Here is a 14,408-nt window from a genome sequence, read left to right as displayed (position 1 = left end):
TATCCTCACTTGGGACCATTGGTCTGTGTTTGCTTTGTATTTCCTGGTGACATTGTGCTAGACAATGCCCAATACATTCTCATGTTTTATTGCCTAGTGTGTTGAAATTATACTAGAATGTTTTGGATGACTTTCAGCTTTAAAAGGGGATTGAAAAATGCTTCATTTTGAAGAATCCTCACTTTTAAACAAAATTTCATTTAACTAGAATATTCCAGTTAGTTAAGGCTTTGCTTATTTTAACTCTTTATTTAGAATTAATTTTAGATTCACAGGAAATTGTATGCAGGAAGTATACCCTTTACCGAGTTTTCCATATTGGTTGCCTCTTACATAAGTTTAGTAAACTACCAACGCCAGGAATTTGACTTTTTTTTTCCCCCAATTACACCATTTTATCACATAAGGCTTAGTAGGCTAATTAATCTATAAAATAGTCCCTGAAAAGGGACACCTACCTGGTGTATGTATGGACCAACCTAATGACTGTACTTAGGATAAAGTTCTTTAACTCTTTCATTGTGTATTTAATTTGATGAGTTTTAAGGGAAGTTAAAAATGATTACTTGGAAAGTTTACTCATCAGTTTAAGAGAAAGATCATGGTGTTGGGAAAAATGGAAAAGTCACACTCGTGTCTTTATCTCTGGCCCTGAGATTTTCAGACCCTGTACTACTTTCAGATGATCCCTGCACATCAGGCACTATGTCTCCTTTGCCCCCATTTTTTCTGGACCATCTTAGGCTGAATAGAACCACATTCTCTATGTTGACAATGGGGAGAGGTGCCCTCTCAACTCCAACCCCCTTTCTTAAACCTCTGCAGGAACAGCTCCAAAAAGAGGAGGATGATAAGAATCAAAGGCGAGAATTAAGTGGAGTAAGTAAGAGAGGAGCAAGGCCTCGATTCTTTGTGCAGGTAACCTGGTGTTGGGGAGCACAGTGGGACAGGGTCAGCTGAACCCCTCAACTCAGTTAATGGATGAAGGTGTTCCTAAACCCAGTGGTCTGGAATGAGGGACCTGCGTGGGTCTGCAGAGGGAGGAAACGAGAGAGCAGAGGGCAGCCTAGGCATGCACCCCTCTGTAGCAGAGCCAGCCCACTCATGACTGATATGTGTTTTCTCTGGTTCACATTGTGGGAACATACTTGTCTAGTTTTTATTGTAGTTGTATGATTTTTTTCTACATCCTGGATTCAAGTTGATTTTGTCATTCATTTGTTCTGTATTTTTTTATTGGGCACCTACCACCTTTCAGGCAGTGTTCTAGGCACGGAAGATACAGCAGCAAACAAGACAAACAAAACTTGCAGTCTTCCTTGAGGCTTAGGTTCTAGTGGGGCAGGATTGAGAGTAAAAAAGATAAGTAAGTGAAATATATTGTTTGTTACAATTGTGATAAATGATAAGGGCGCGGAGGGGGGAAGAAACAAAGAAGAGGGATAGGAAATGTGGAGCTATGTGGGAGGGGCTGTCATTTTGGATAGAGCTGCCAGGAAAGGTCTCCCTGAGATCTGAGTCAAGACCTGAGTGACGTGGAGACAGTAAGCCCGGTAATGTCTGAAGGAAGGGTTGTAGGCAGCAAGAAGACCATGGGCAAAGGCCCTGGGCCAGGGAAGTCAGATCTTAACTTTGAAAATAGAGTATGAGTGTCCAATTCTGTAATACATCACCTATATGTCACATTGTGTGTTCACCACCCATTGTCAGTTCTCCTTCCATCACCATATATTTGATCCCGTTTACCCTTATATATAGATGATGTATTTCAGAATTGTACACTTGAAACCTGTGTAACTTTACTAACCATTGTCACCCCAATAAACTTTAATTAAAAAAAAGAAAAAGAGAGAGAGAGAGAGAGAGAGAGAGAGAGAGAGAGAGAGAGAGAGAAAGGAAGGAAGGAAGGAAGGAAGGAAGGAAGGAAGGAAGGAAGGAAGGAAGGAAGGAAGGAAGGAAGGAAGGAAAGAAAGAAGGAAAGAAAGAAAGAAGGAAAGAAAGAAGGAAAGAAAGAAGGAAAGAAAGAAGGAAAGAAGGAAAGAAGGAAAGAAAGAAGGAAGGAAGGAAGGAAGGAAGGAAGGAAGGAAGGAAGGAAGGAAGGAAGGAAGGAAGGAAAGAAAGAAAATAAAGTATGAGAAGGCAGATTTGAGGTTTACATACTGAGAGTTGTTCTTTCACTAAAATCTTGCCCACTACTTCTTGCCTAACACCCCTCCCATTAAATACCACTGAAAGTGTAAGCTATCTGAAACCAATAACATTCCACATAAGTAAATCATGGTCAGAACCTGAGAGGTTAAAGGGTTTAAAACTGGTAATGTTCTCTGGTTTGAGATCGAATACCCTTTTTCTAATGTTCTTCTTTTACATTTCAGTCGTAGTGTTTGCATTTCAGTATCTTCAGCGTGTCCTCCGCCTTCATCTTCCCCCTCTTACTTAAAGACTGTGGTGGTTATGTTGGTGAGGTACTGATCACCGACCTTTTGCTTTTGTTACGAAAGTGCTTGAACGTTTATTGACTCTTTATCATGAGGGGAACACGCGAGTCTCTGTAGAGGTGAAAGAAAAAAAGTCAAAGCTACTTTCTAACCTGAAGTTGCTTCTAGACTCACAGGGACAAACAAGGCCTGTGCAAATGTGAAATATAAAACAGGGTTAAAAAAATTGTTTACATATATATATATGTATATGAATCAATGACAAGGGTTAAGTAGGAGAGAACAGGGAGAAATAAGAAGCTGGAAGTCTCTGGCATTTTGTGTATGTATGTGAAAAGGATGAGAATTTTCAGTTCATCACCGAAAATGTGGGGCTGGAGTTGTCCCCAAAAGGGGAGGTTGTGTCTGTTGTATACAATGAACACTTTTAATTTTTCATGCTTATGTTATTTCAGAGTCCTCCACTAATCCCACATGGACCTTTAAGGAGTTCACTGACCTTTCAGGAAAAGCTTTCAAATTAAGGGGTTTCAGCAGTCCCCAGAAACTGATTTTTCTTAACTTTAGTTGCTTCAAACTTCCTGCTGACTCTGCTTAGGTCATCCCCTGAGAATTTCTCTTGGTAGGATTTAGAAGATTTGGCATTCATCTCTAAATTCTAGTTCTGAAGATAAAAATGGCTTCTTTCCTACCTTGGCTGGCTGAAAAGAATCTTGCTACTAAAATTGCTATTAATATAACAGAACCATCAAAATGATGCATGGAGTGCTGTAATTCTTGAAGCTTGGGGTCATTTCCTTTAGGAAACCTCTCCTGAGGCTTTTAACTTGATTAGTTTTCTGTTGGCAGAAACAAGCGTAACCAGAAATTTGTTGTTGAGAATATATCTGTCAATTTATATTTGCAAACTTTTGATATATGTGATAGAGGAGAGTACACCCTAGCGTAGTAGAGGTGACAGTTTTGCCTTTCTCTCAGTGTCTTTCACCATAATTCTTCCCCCCTTTTACATTTAAAGCTGTGTGATTTCTTAAAATGGGACTGTGGCTAACACTTATTCTAAGCTTTATATTATTTATTGGCAAAACAAAGAGGCATAAAGACACGTCCGGGTAGCTTAATGTATACTTTCAAAATATTGAGAACTCTTAGGAAATTGGTCATGGCATTTAATTTTATTGAAATGCTTATTTATTTATTTTGCTTTAAAAAATACAGTCTATGATATTCTTAGGAATGTAAATAACATGCATAGACAGTTGACCTTTTCATTTTTCCTCTATTGAGTTGAGTTTTTATCTTTTTTTCTTGCTTTTTAAAGATGCCAGCCAGAGAGGCATGAACTTACAGCTTTGAAATGTACTTGCTATGAAGTAGTAAAAAGGGGAGTCTCTGTTTTGAATGTTCTCTCTGTGAATCACATGATGTTTGTGACCTGGTAGGGAATATTCCAGAATGGGAATAGCTTCACATCTGGTGTCTGTATGAGTTATTCCTGAACTCAATGGAACATTAAATGGAGGTTTTCCCTTTCTGTTGCCACAAATTTCATTTCAGTAAAGATGTGCTTGTGAGATTGGATTTGGATTGAACAGTGGGCTTATGGAGTGATTCCCGGATCAGTGGGAAGGTGCATTCTATTCCAAGGTGTTTCAAACTGTTCGTAGTGGTCACAGTGAGTGAATTCATTCTCAGTTTCACTTCGGTGCCTGTCAGTTTTTTTGTTTATTCTATGCCTTCCCTGGCTAGAATATCATGTTCATGAGAGTAGGGAATGTACCTGTTCCATTCACTGCTGTGTCTCTGGCTTCTAGAACATGGTAGGTGCTCAGTATATATTTCTGAATGAATAACTATGTAGGTGCTTGAAAGAATCAGCTCAGGAATATGCCTAGCTACTATATTTTCCTACTTTGCTTTTTGGCCGTTTTCATGTGCATATCTTCAGTGTATATGATGTGAATGGTATAGAGAAACTTCGTGCAGAGCAAGGAAAATAGGCTAATTAGAGTCATGACTGTTAACCTTTGAAGATGTTTCTATTTCCCTCTGTGGGTAATAGACATCATGTCAGTGAGAGAGACTAGAAAAATGCTAAGGAGGGGCTCCAGTTAACCTGGGTAGCACCAAAAGGCTGAATCCCATTTAGTGGTTTTACAACGTGAGTTTCTGTTTGCAGGGCACTCTGTACGGTATTAATGTTCTCAGGTTGGATTCACTCCCAGAAATAAACCCATTAGTCTGCTGCGAAGCAGGGAGCCAGGTTTCTATTTTGTTTTGCCCATCCCCCTCACCCACCTCCCACTGCACACCACCTCCCAACTGAAAATCAGGGTTTTCAGAATGCTATAAAATTAAAGGTAAAGCCCTCTGATGTATTTGGAAGAAGTGATCAGACATACTTCTTGAGTATTTTCATTTTTGATTGATTTTGAAGCATAGATGGAATCTGAATGAAGCAGGACGACTGTTGGGAGGGAGAGATGTTATCAAATGTACCTCTGATTTTTGTTTTGTTTTTTGAAATACATAATTTTAATCAGAAAATTACTCATTGGGCAGACTCCTTGGTTTGTACTTTTTGAGTTTTCAGTTTATGGATAGCAGTAGAACTTTATAAACTAAATGTATAACTATAGGAAGGAAGACAAGGGTTGCCAGCCTCTGAAAGCAACACTGTAGCCTGCTAGGCAGGTAGCTACCCTCTGGGCAAAGACAAGTGTAATTTCCTAATGATATTATTTATGCTCTGATTTCATATCCTCAGAGGGGTCATCTCAGTAGATGTTAGTTCTCACCTGTTAAGGTGTAAGCGTCCCAGTACCTGCCAGGTGCAAGTAGGAGGGTGCGCCATTATCTGCCAGGCTGTTGGCCCACCCTTCCTGCGAAGCTCTTTCTGTTAAACTGTCCAGATCCATTGGTGACTCAGTTATCCCCTCCTTTCTTTTTTTTCTTTGCTACAGACCGTAGAACCATGGGAAACGCAGAAAGTCAAAATGTAGAGCATGAGTTTTATGGAGAAAAGCATGCCAGCCTGGGGCGCAAGCACACGTCGCGCTCCCTGCGCCTGTCGCACAAGGCTCGGAGGACCAGGCACGCTTCCTCCGGGAAGGTGATCCACAGGAACTCCGAAGTGAGCACCCGATCCAGCAGCACCCCCAGCATCCCCCAGTCCCTGGCTGAAAATGGCCTGGAACCCTTCTCCCAGGAAGGCACCCTAGAGGACTTCGGGAGCCCCATTTGGGTGGACCGAGTGGATATGGGCTTGAGACCCGTGTCGTACACCGATTCTTCTGTCACTCCCAGCGTAGACAGCAGTATCGTCCTCACAGCAGCCTCTATGCAGAGCATGCCAGACTCGGAGGAGAGCAGGCTTTACGGAGATGACGCTACATATTTGGCTGAGGGAGGCAGGAGACAGCATCCCTATACATCCAACGGGCCCGCGTTCATGGAGACGGCGAGCTTTAAGAAGAAACGCTCCAAATCTGCAGACATCTGGCGGGAGGACAGCCTGGAATTCTCACTCTCTGATCTGAGCCAAGAACATTTAACAAGCAACGAGGAAATCTTGGGTTCCGCGGAAGAGAAAGATTGCGAGGAGGCTCGGGGGATGGAAACCGGGGCGAGTCCCCGGCAGCTCAGCGCCTGTCAGCGTGCCAATTCCCTGAGTGACTTGTATGCTCAGAAAAACTCTGAAGTGATGGCAAATGGGGGGCCGAGGAGCAAATTCGCGGGCTACTGTCGGAATTTGGTGTCTGATATTCCTGATCTTGCAAACCATAAGATACCACCAGCTGCTGCTGAAGAGTCTCTTCCCTACAGTAATTATAACACACTTCCCTGTAGGAAATCTCACTGTCTTTCTGAAGGTGCCACCAACCCACAAATTAGCCATAGCAACAGCATGCAAGGCAGAAGAGCAAAAACAACTCAGGTAAAGTGACTGAAGTCTGTTTCAATATTTTGGAAATGGTGCATGACTTTATAGGTGAATGATTTTGCTCTTCTAAGATTCCCATCTTTGTGTCGGGTTTTTCCCTGTTTGCCGGGTGGCTGCTGCAGCTGAGGCTGCTTCTGCAGGATTCATCTCTCTTTTGCTTTGCCCTTCTTTCAGTTCTGGGCTTCAGGGGTGGGGATTAAGGAAAGAGTTGGTGTGGGAGGTGAGGTGATAGGAGTGGGAATAAAGCTGATAAGTTCTTATTGAGAAACTGCCTCTCCAACTCGAATTTTCAACAGCATCTTGTCTATTCTAAGCTTCCTTTCTAACGTGGTCCTGTCAGTGGACAGATGGCCGTGGTGGGTTGTGGACTCTCAGAGCTTACTTCTTCCGCGCTGCAGGTGGGAAGAGGTTAGTCGGAAGCTCGTTGGAGGAGGTGTTTTGGATTCAGGGCGGGCTCTGGTCATCTGTCAGCTTCTCTCAGAAGTTGGCAGGCTCCCTGCCTTACCAGGAGCCATTTCAATTTCCTGTTCCTTGAGATGCAGTCCAGACCCGTCTCTGGAGGGAGGTGGAATGGAAGAAATAACATGGGTGGGTTACACTTTGCAGCCAACTAGTTGTTTGACTTTGGGCAAAGGCTGACCTCTATTTGCTCCTCTGAAAAATGGGGGAGAGGGATGTAAAAATGTTCAGCTGGCCTGCTTTGGGTCTAGGACATGAGAAAGCAGGTGTGAAAACATTTTTCAAAGATTTAAAGAGTGTCTCAGGAGTGAAAGGGAGACCTGTCACCTTCATTGAGGATGACAGTTAACATGAGGATAATAACATGTCAGTAGTCCGCATGCCGTGGCCCTTTTCTGATTCTGTTCTCCATCATGGAGTGCCAGCAGCCCTGGCTTATACTGAGGATGGTTTGGTGCTTTGCAGGATGTGGCTTCAGATCAGAATTCCAGATTGGGCCCATTTGCCGTGAAGAGGTGTATCAGCTGCCAGGTTGCCCAGTGAACAGCACCGCGGTCAGTGAGAAAGCAGCAGGTGTTGGCCTGGCCAGTGGGGATGCTGGGGATGCTGGCCTCGCTCCAGTGTCAGTCAGACAGGCATTTTGAGGTTAAGTTCTTTTGGAAAGTATAATATAATGGACATAATATAATGGATAGACGATGGAGAACCTGGGGAGAGGGAGAGAATATCGGCATTAGACTCTTGGGTTCCTAACCAAAAGTAGGTGTTAGTGTTTTGTTTTGTTTTTAATTTTCAAAATCTCAAGTTTCTAATTTTATTTTGACATTTTAAATTCCCATAAGTCATCTGGGGATACAGATTTATTAATTTTTTTTTCACCAGTCTAGATTCGTTTATTAGAATAATTAAAATTTATTACATGTTCATCCAGGTTTGTGTAGATTGAAGGAGTCTGACCTTTTCTTCGTTTTTTTAAAAAAAATACTTTTAATTGTGGTAAAAATGCACGTAAATGCACCATATTAACCATTTGTAACCATTTGTTCAGGGGTAGTAAGCACATTCACACTGCTGTGCAGCTGTCACCACCATCCAGGACTTTCTTCATCTTGCAGAACTGAAACTCTCCCACAAAACACCAAGTCCCCATTTCTCCCTCCCCCAGCTCCTGCCAACCACCATTCTACTTTCTGTCTCTCTGGATTTGACTCCTCTAGGTCCCTCTATAAGTGGAATCATATAGTATTTGTTTTTTGGGGGTATGGTTTATTTCACTTAGCATAATGTCCTCGAGGATCATCCATGTGGTAGTATGTGTCAGATTTTCTTTCCTTTCCTTCTTAAGGCTGAATAATATTCCATTGTTATACTTTTTAAAATGATATACCACTTTAAAAAAAAAAAATCCAGGGCTGTCCCAGTGGCTCAGGAGTTAGAGCTCCGTGCTCCTAACTCCAAAGGCTGCCGGTTCGATTCCCACATGGGCCAGTGGGCTCTCAACCACAAGGTTGCCGGTTTGACTCCTGGAGTCCCTCAAGGGATGGTGGGCTCCACCCCCTGCAACTAAGATTGAACACGGCACCCTGAGCTGAGCTGCTGCTGAGCTCCCGGATGGCTCAGTTGGTTGGAGCGCTTCCTCTCAACCACAAGGTTGCTGGTTTGATTCCTCCATTCCTGCAAGGGATGGTGGACTGTGCCCCTGCAACTAGCAATGGCAACTGGACCTGGAGCTGAGCTACGCCCTCCACAACTAAGATTGAAAAGACAACAACTTGACTTGGAAAAAAAGTCCTGGAAGTACACACTGTTCCCCAGTAAAGTTCTGTTCCCCTTCCCCAATAAAATCTTTAAAAAAAAAAAAATCCATTCATCCATTGGAGAGCGAGTTTTGCTGATGGTGTCCAAGCCAGGCATCCTGGCTCCACCTCTTCTTACCTGGGCGACTTTGGGCAAAATTTTTAATTCTCTTGAAGCCTTAACTTCTTCATCTGTTAAATGGGGATAATAAGGCTTTTTGAGAAAATGAAATGAAATACCATGTGATGCACAGGGCCTGGTCCTTTGGAAACAGCCAGTGAAGGAAATTTTGTTAGTTGTTGTAATGTTCATTTTTATTAGGGATGTTATATTAGTTGAGGGCGCATGATAATTTGGTGTTTACATCAAAATTTGGTGTCTTAGGAACAAGGTTGTTACAAGGCTGACTGCTTTGAGAAGGTGAGTGTGAAGCTTGTTTCTAGATACACTTCCTGAATTTTTACCCATCATTTTTCTGAAGCGAGATTGTAATGATAGAAATGACCAAATAGCCCTTCTGTGGGCCCCTTGCCTACCGTGTGTGGGCTATTCCTGCACTGTCAGTTGGTCAGGTCGGGAGACAGGTGAGATAGGTGACCTAATAAAGGGTTGCTGCAGGGGCCCTGAACACGCTGTCTTGAAGACGTTGCCAGCTTGGCTTTGTAGGACTGCTTCAAAGACATCTGCTTGGGAATTTAGAGAAGCATACATTGATGTAGACGTTGGAAAAGGAACGTCATCTGTGACTGTCACTTTTACCTGGAACAATGCTAAGTTAGCACACATATACTGTAAAATTTAAGAAGGGTGCCTGGCTGTCCTCTGGCTCTCTGTCTCCATGTCTCCAACACTGGGGACAGTTGGACCTCGGCTTGATCTCACTCTGCTGATAGGGGTGTGAGCCTTTGAGCCATGACTGCCCCTGAAAGAGGGGCAGAGCAGTTCTCCCCTTCAGAGCCGGTACTACTAGAAGCTCTCATGTGTAATTGGTTCATGAAATTTCCATTCTTTGGCTTGTCGCCTTTCAAAATTGTTAATATATGGAAGTGAGGTCATCTAAATGTGGTATCTCCTCAAGTCACCGCTGAGGCAGCTTAATGTAATGCAGAGTGCAGCAGGCTAGGAATCCTAAGAAGGACATTTGCACCCTGGCTCATTCCTTACTGACCTTGGGCAAGTCGCTGCGTCCTGTGTGTGCTGACTCTCTGTCCAGGGTGAGTGACACCAGCCTCTGACAGGGCCATTAGGAGAACCAACTGGTCTACCACGAAGGGAAGCCTTTTGTGCAGTTTATCAAATGAATGCAATTATTCTTTTCATATTGACTTTATGTGTGGAGTGAGGATCTTTCATACTCGAAACAAATCCCAGAATGATACCCAACACGCCACCCACCCACAGTTCCTAGTCTAAGTTTGGTGTGTTTCTCTAACTCAATTTCTTGAGAACCCACTATGTTCCAAACAGTGTATTTTAAGAGGCAGTTGGTGTAGAAGCTTCCTTGAAAAGAACTCGTTTTATTTGTGTGTTTTTTTTTTTTTTTTTTTTTTGGTAAAAGTTTCTGACCCAGGGGACCTCTTCAATGAGGTTTGGTCATAGATATGCAAGTCCTCATCTGCCCTGGTGATGTAGTTGAATCTCTAATTGTCCTGTCAGCAGTTTTACTCCCCAGAAAAGCATTCCTGGCAGATATTTGGCCCAAGTACATGGTCTCTAACTGGGAGAAAATCATTTTTATCTGAAATAATGTGTACAAGTTCTTTTTATTTGAAATGATCAAGAAAGAGTTTTTTACCATTCTTCCTATTTTTGTATTTGTTCAGTAGTTGGAAATGTTACTGAAACTTGAAGGCATGGGATTTCACATTTAAGTTGTAAAAAGTGACGTATGTTGTGTGTCTGCCGCTCAGTAAGTGCCGAGGAGTTACGATTTGTTTAATTCAACGTATTTGTGTATATATGTGCACTGTGTATACAAGTTTGTCTTGCGAGTCAGTCTGGTATTTGTTTATTGGGAGAGTTTACTTTATTGATCTGCGTAGAAACACAGAGCAGATTGCCCCTTCATTGATACCATGGTTTCCCAAAAATAAGACCTAACTGGACAATCAGCTGTAATGAATCTTTCGGAGCAAAAATTAATATAACACCAGGTATCACATCATATCATGTCATGTCATGTCATATCATAGTAAAATAAGACCAGGTCTTATATTAATTTTTGCTCCAAAAGATGCTTTAGAGCTGATTGTCCGGCTAGGTCTTATTTTCGGGGAAACACAGTACCTCATTGGTCTTGTGTCCTGCACTTTGCTCTCTTGCATTCCCACGGTTAACAGGCAGGGTTGGCAGCCTTGTGTCATGAAGAAGAGGCTCTGAAGTCCAGCAACTCGGAACCTGTGGGTTTGAGCCCTGTTACCTGTCAGTTATGTAAGCTAGATGGAGCTCAGTGCCTCTTTAACGAGGCTCTTTAACGAGGCTAATGTGAGTGTTCCTCCTGGGAATGGATGTAAAGCTCCCGGCACCATGTCTCGCTTGTGATAGACACTCAGTACATGATGGTGATTAGTTGTGACGGCCAAGTTTGGCATCATATTCTTGAGTTCAGCTCTCCTGTGTCTCAGACTTTCAGCGGGTGAGGTAGAGAGAGAAAACTGCCATCTGACGGAGCATCATTTAGCCGGGTTCTGTGTTTCAAAGGGAAACTCTGGCTTGGAGCCACTGTGCATAACTTGTGAGGAGAGCCTCATGCATCCATTCAGGAGATGAAGGAATGTGAGAGGCTGTATTGAGTATCTCAAGGAGCCGCAACCTTGGGGAGAGCAGCACAGGTCCCAGATCCTTGAGGTTAGGTGATGCTGTTGGTTAGGTTTCTGTTTTTGTCCCGTTTTTGACAACCTCAATGTTCCCAGAAATTCTTCACGCTGTAGTATGGACTGGGAACGAGGTGTAAGGCGGGGAGCTCTCAACCAGAGCTTCCGGCCCTTGTAAGCTACTGACAGGGATGTTTTTCAGTCTGAGTTTGAGTCACCAACTCAGAGATCATGTCTGTCCAGCTCCATCACTTTTCAGGGGAGGAAGTACATCTAAACTGATTGGGTGACAAGGTCTCACAACTGGATTAAAATCCTGTTCTGACTCACAGACCAGGGTCCATTTTTCAGAAGCCTACCCCCACACTGCACTCCAACGGGTTTCAGATTTTAAGATCAAACCTCTCAATTTTGGGACAGAAACCAAAAAAGGGGGAGGGATTATTGGCTGAAAAGAAAATAGTAGCTGCCCATGACTGTGGCTGGAAACAGTGGTTACTCAGAGGTGACCATGACAGCTTTAGAAGGAGCCATACCTGATGTTTTCTTCCTTGAATAAATAAGCAAGTAATAGGATTGGGGATTTCACTATCAGTAAGAGAATCTTGAGTTCCTAGAACAATTTTGTTGATTTTTAAAATATTGCTTTGTTTTACAACATCACTTAAATGGCTCAGCAATAGTAAGTGTTTTCCCCGAGCTGAAAATTGATGTCAACATCCGAGAGATTCTTAACCTTTGGTCACAGACTCCTTTGAGAATTGGATGAAAAATTTGGACCTTTTCCTGAGATAAACATGTGGACCACCCTTCCTCATATAATTTCAGCAGCTCCATGGGTCCTACCAAGTTCATTTAGAAGCTTCTAGTTAAGAACATCAGGTTAATTCTTTGTAAAACAAAATATTTCCATATAAAAGCCATTGAAAAAAAATTATCCTCCTTCCCTTCATCCTTTGTCATCTGTTTGATGCTTCTTTTTCCCTTTCCTCTTGATCTTTATTTTTCTGGCATGTAAGTTAATCAATGAGATATTTATTTTAAAAACAAGCCCATTCATTTTCTACAAGAGTATCCAGCTCTTTTCCAAAATCTTCTTTTGGGGAGGGGGATGGTGGGTAAGTAGTTGAGGGATGGCTTATGTCTGGGATTCTCAGGCCCCTTTATACTCTAAAAATGTATTGCAGACTCCAAGTAGATTCTGTTCATGTGGGTTGTATCTATAAATATTTATCACATTAGAAAGTGAAACGGATATTTAAAAAATAGCTGTTAATTCATTTTAAAATAGCAGCAATAAAATCCATTGCATGTTCGCATAAATTATTTAAAAAGTTTTCTTTTCTAAAATAAAAACTAGTGAGAAGAGCGGCATTGTTTTATGTATTTGCAAATCTCTGCAATTTCTGGCCTAACAGAAGACACTGGTCTTTGTATCTCCTTCTGCATTCACTCTCTTGTGATATGCTGTTTTGATTGGGCTATATGAGGAAAATCTGGCCTCGAACAGGTAGGTGGAGAAGGGAAGGTCCTTCGGGACCCTCTGCAATCACCTAAGGACATTTGGTTCACACTCTGACTGCTGCTCATTTATGCTAGTGTAGTCTCTGGAAGTGCAGGCCTTTGAATATCACATTCTTAGTTGAGTACACCAGGAGAGGAAAGTCTGTGTCCCTTGATGCAAATTATGTCACCCAATGTGAAATTGCTGGTTTCCTAGCATAACTGCGGAGGAAGAGGGGCAGGAATTGGGAGCTTAGAGCCCTGTCAGCCCGCTTTCGAGGAAACAGAGCATCTGCAAGGGGTGCTCTGGGGAAGAACTCAGGACATACCCATAGGCTTTTCACTGTCATTTGGGCCCGTTTTGCTTTGGACCACCCAGTGACAGAATATTTCGTTTGGGCCATGAAACAGCCCACTATGTCTTTCTTAGTTCCTCGACTGAAAGAAAAAAAAAAAAACATAAAAAAAAAAAATTTAAATGGACCCTGGTTGTATCCATAAAAGACATCATCCTGGCTGGCTTGAAGATTGCAAAGCTCATAAGCCCTACAGTTAGGACTTCTTTGTCACCTCAGCTTTAATCGAGCGTGAGCTGAGGCTGGAAATAACTAAACCTTTAAATCAAACTAAAATGTATTTCATGAGGAAACTGTTTTCCTTGTTTTGAGATTATGGGAGAAAATGAACAGCAGTTAAGTCATTCAACAATTTCTTTCTTTTTTTGAAGTGCCTACCCTGCCAGCCACTATTCTTGGAACTTGAGATGCGTCAAGGAGCTAGTTAGGGGTGACATGGGGGTGTGTATGCAGAAAACAGCATAATAAGCACATGGTGTGCTATGGAAAAAAGACAGGACAAGAGGAGGAAGATTGGGTAGTGGGGGTTTGGGAGGCAATTTCAGATCAGATGGTCACGTTGGCCCCCTCGGATGGCTGACTTGGGTAGGTACTTGAAGGGGGGGTGGCCATTGATTTGTAACATGAGAGTGTGCCCTGCACGTTTGAGGAAGAGCAAAGAGGCCAGTGTGGCAAGAGCAGAGTTGGGACGGGGGAGCAGAGATGCTGCAGAGATGTAGCATGGTGGTCGGAGATGGGAAAGAGGCTTCCAACTGTGGGAAAGAGGGACTAGAGCTGAGCCTTGAAGGATAAGTATTTGTAGAAGCAAGAAAGGTTGGGAGCTGGTAGTAGAATGAATCCTTCTACTTCACTGGTGGCGTGGTCATCAAATGCTAGAAAACTCAAATGCTAAGGCTGGACATTTGGGGAAGGCCTTGAACGACAGTCCGAGGAGCCCTCCACATCGCTTCCGGGAGGCTGACCCAGCAACAGCCTGCCGAGGGAGCTCGTTGCTGAACCAGAGACGTGGCTCTAGGAAAGGAAGGACAGGGTCTGGGTAGGTGGTACATTAGGAGGTAGTGAGGAGGGGAAGGGTGACCAGAAACAAGGCTTGAGGCTT

At 42.9% G+C, this 14,408-nt stretch overlaps 1 protein-coding gene across 2 annotated transcripts in view; it reads left to right on the top strand.

The window, feature by feature from the left end:
• TIAM1 (TIAM Rac1 associated GEF 1) overlaps window positions 1-14,408 on the top strand; it is a 347,472-nt gene that overhangs the window by 210,534 nt on the left and 122,530 nt on the right. For both annotated transcript variants that reach the window (XM_081076606.1, XM_081076605.1), the window contains one exon: window positions 5,402-6,375. In XM_081076606.1, coding sequence (XP_080932732.1) covers window positions 5,413-6,375 — 963 coding nt within the window. In that variant the 5' untranslated portion in view covers window positions 5,402-5,412. The remainder of the gene's footprint in view (window positions 1-5,401; window positions 6,376-14,408) is intronic.

This window comes from Rhinolophus hipposideros (assembly GCF_964194185.1).
Source record: "Rhinolophus hipposideros genome assembly, chromosome: 2".
NCBI classification, from domain to species: Eukaryota; Metazoa; Chordata; class Mammalia; order Chiroptera; family Rhinolophidae; genus Rhinolophus; species Rhinolophus hipposideros.
The sequence above is the reverse complement of the archived record's forward strand: the minus strand, read 5'-3'. Positions and strand labels throughout refer to the sequence as shown.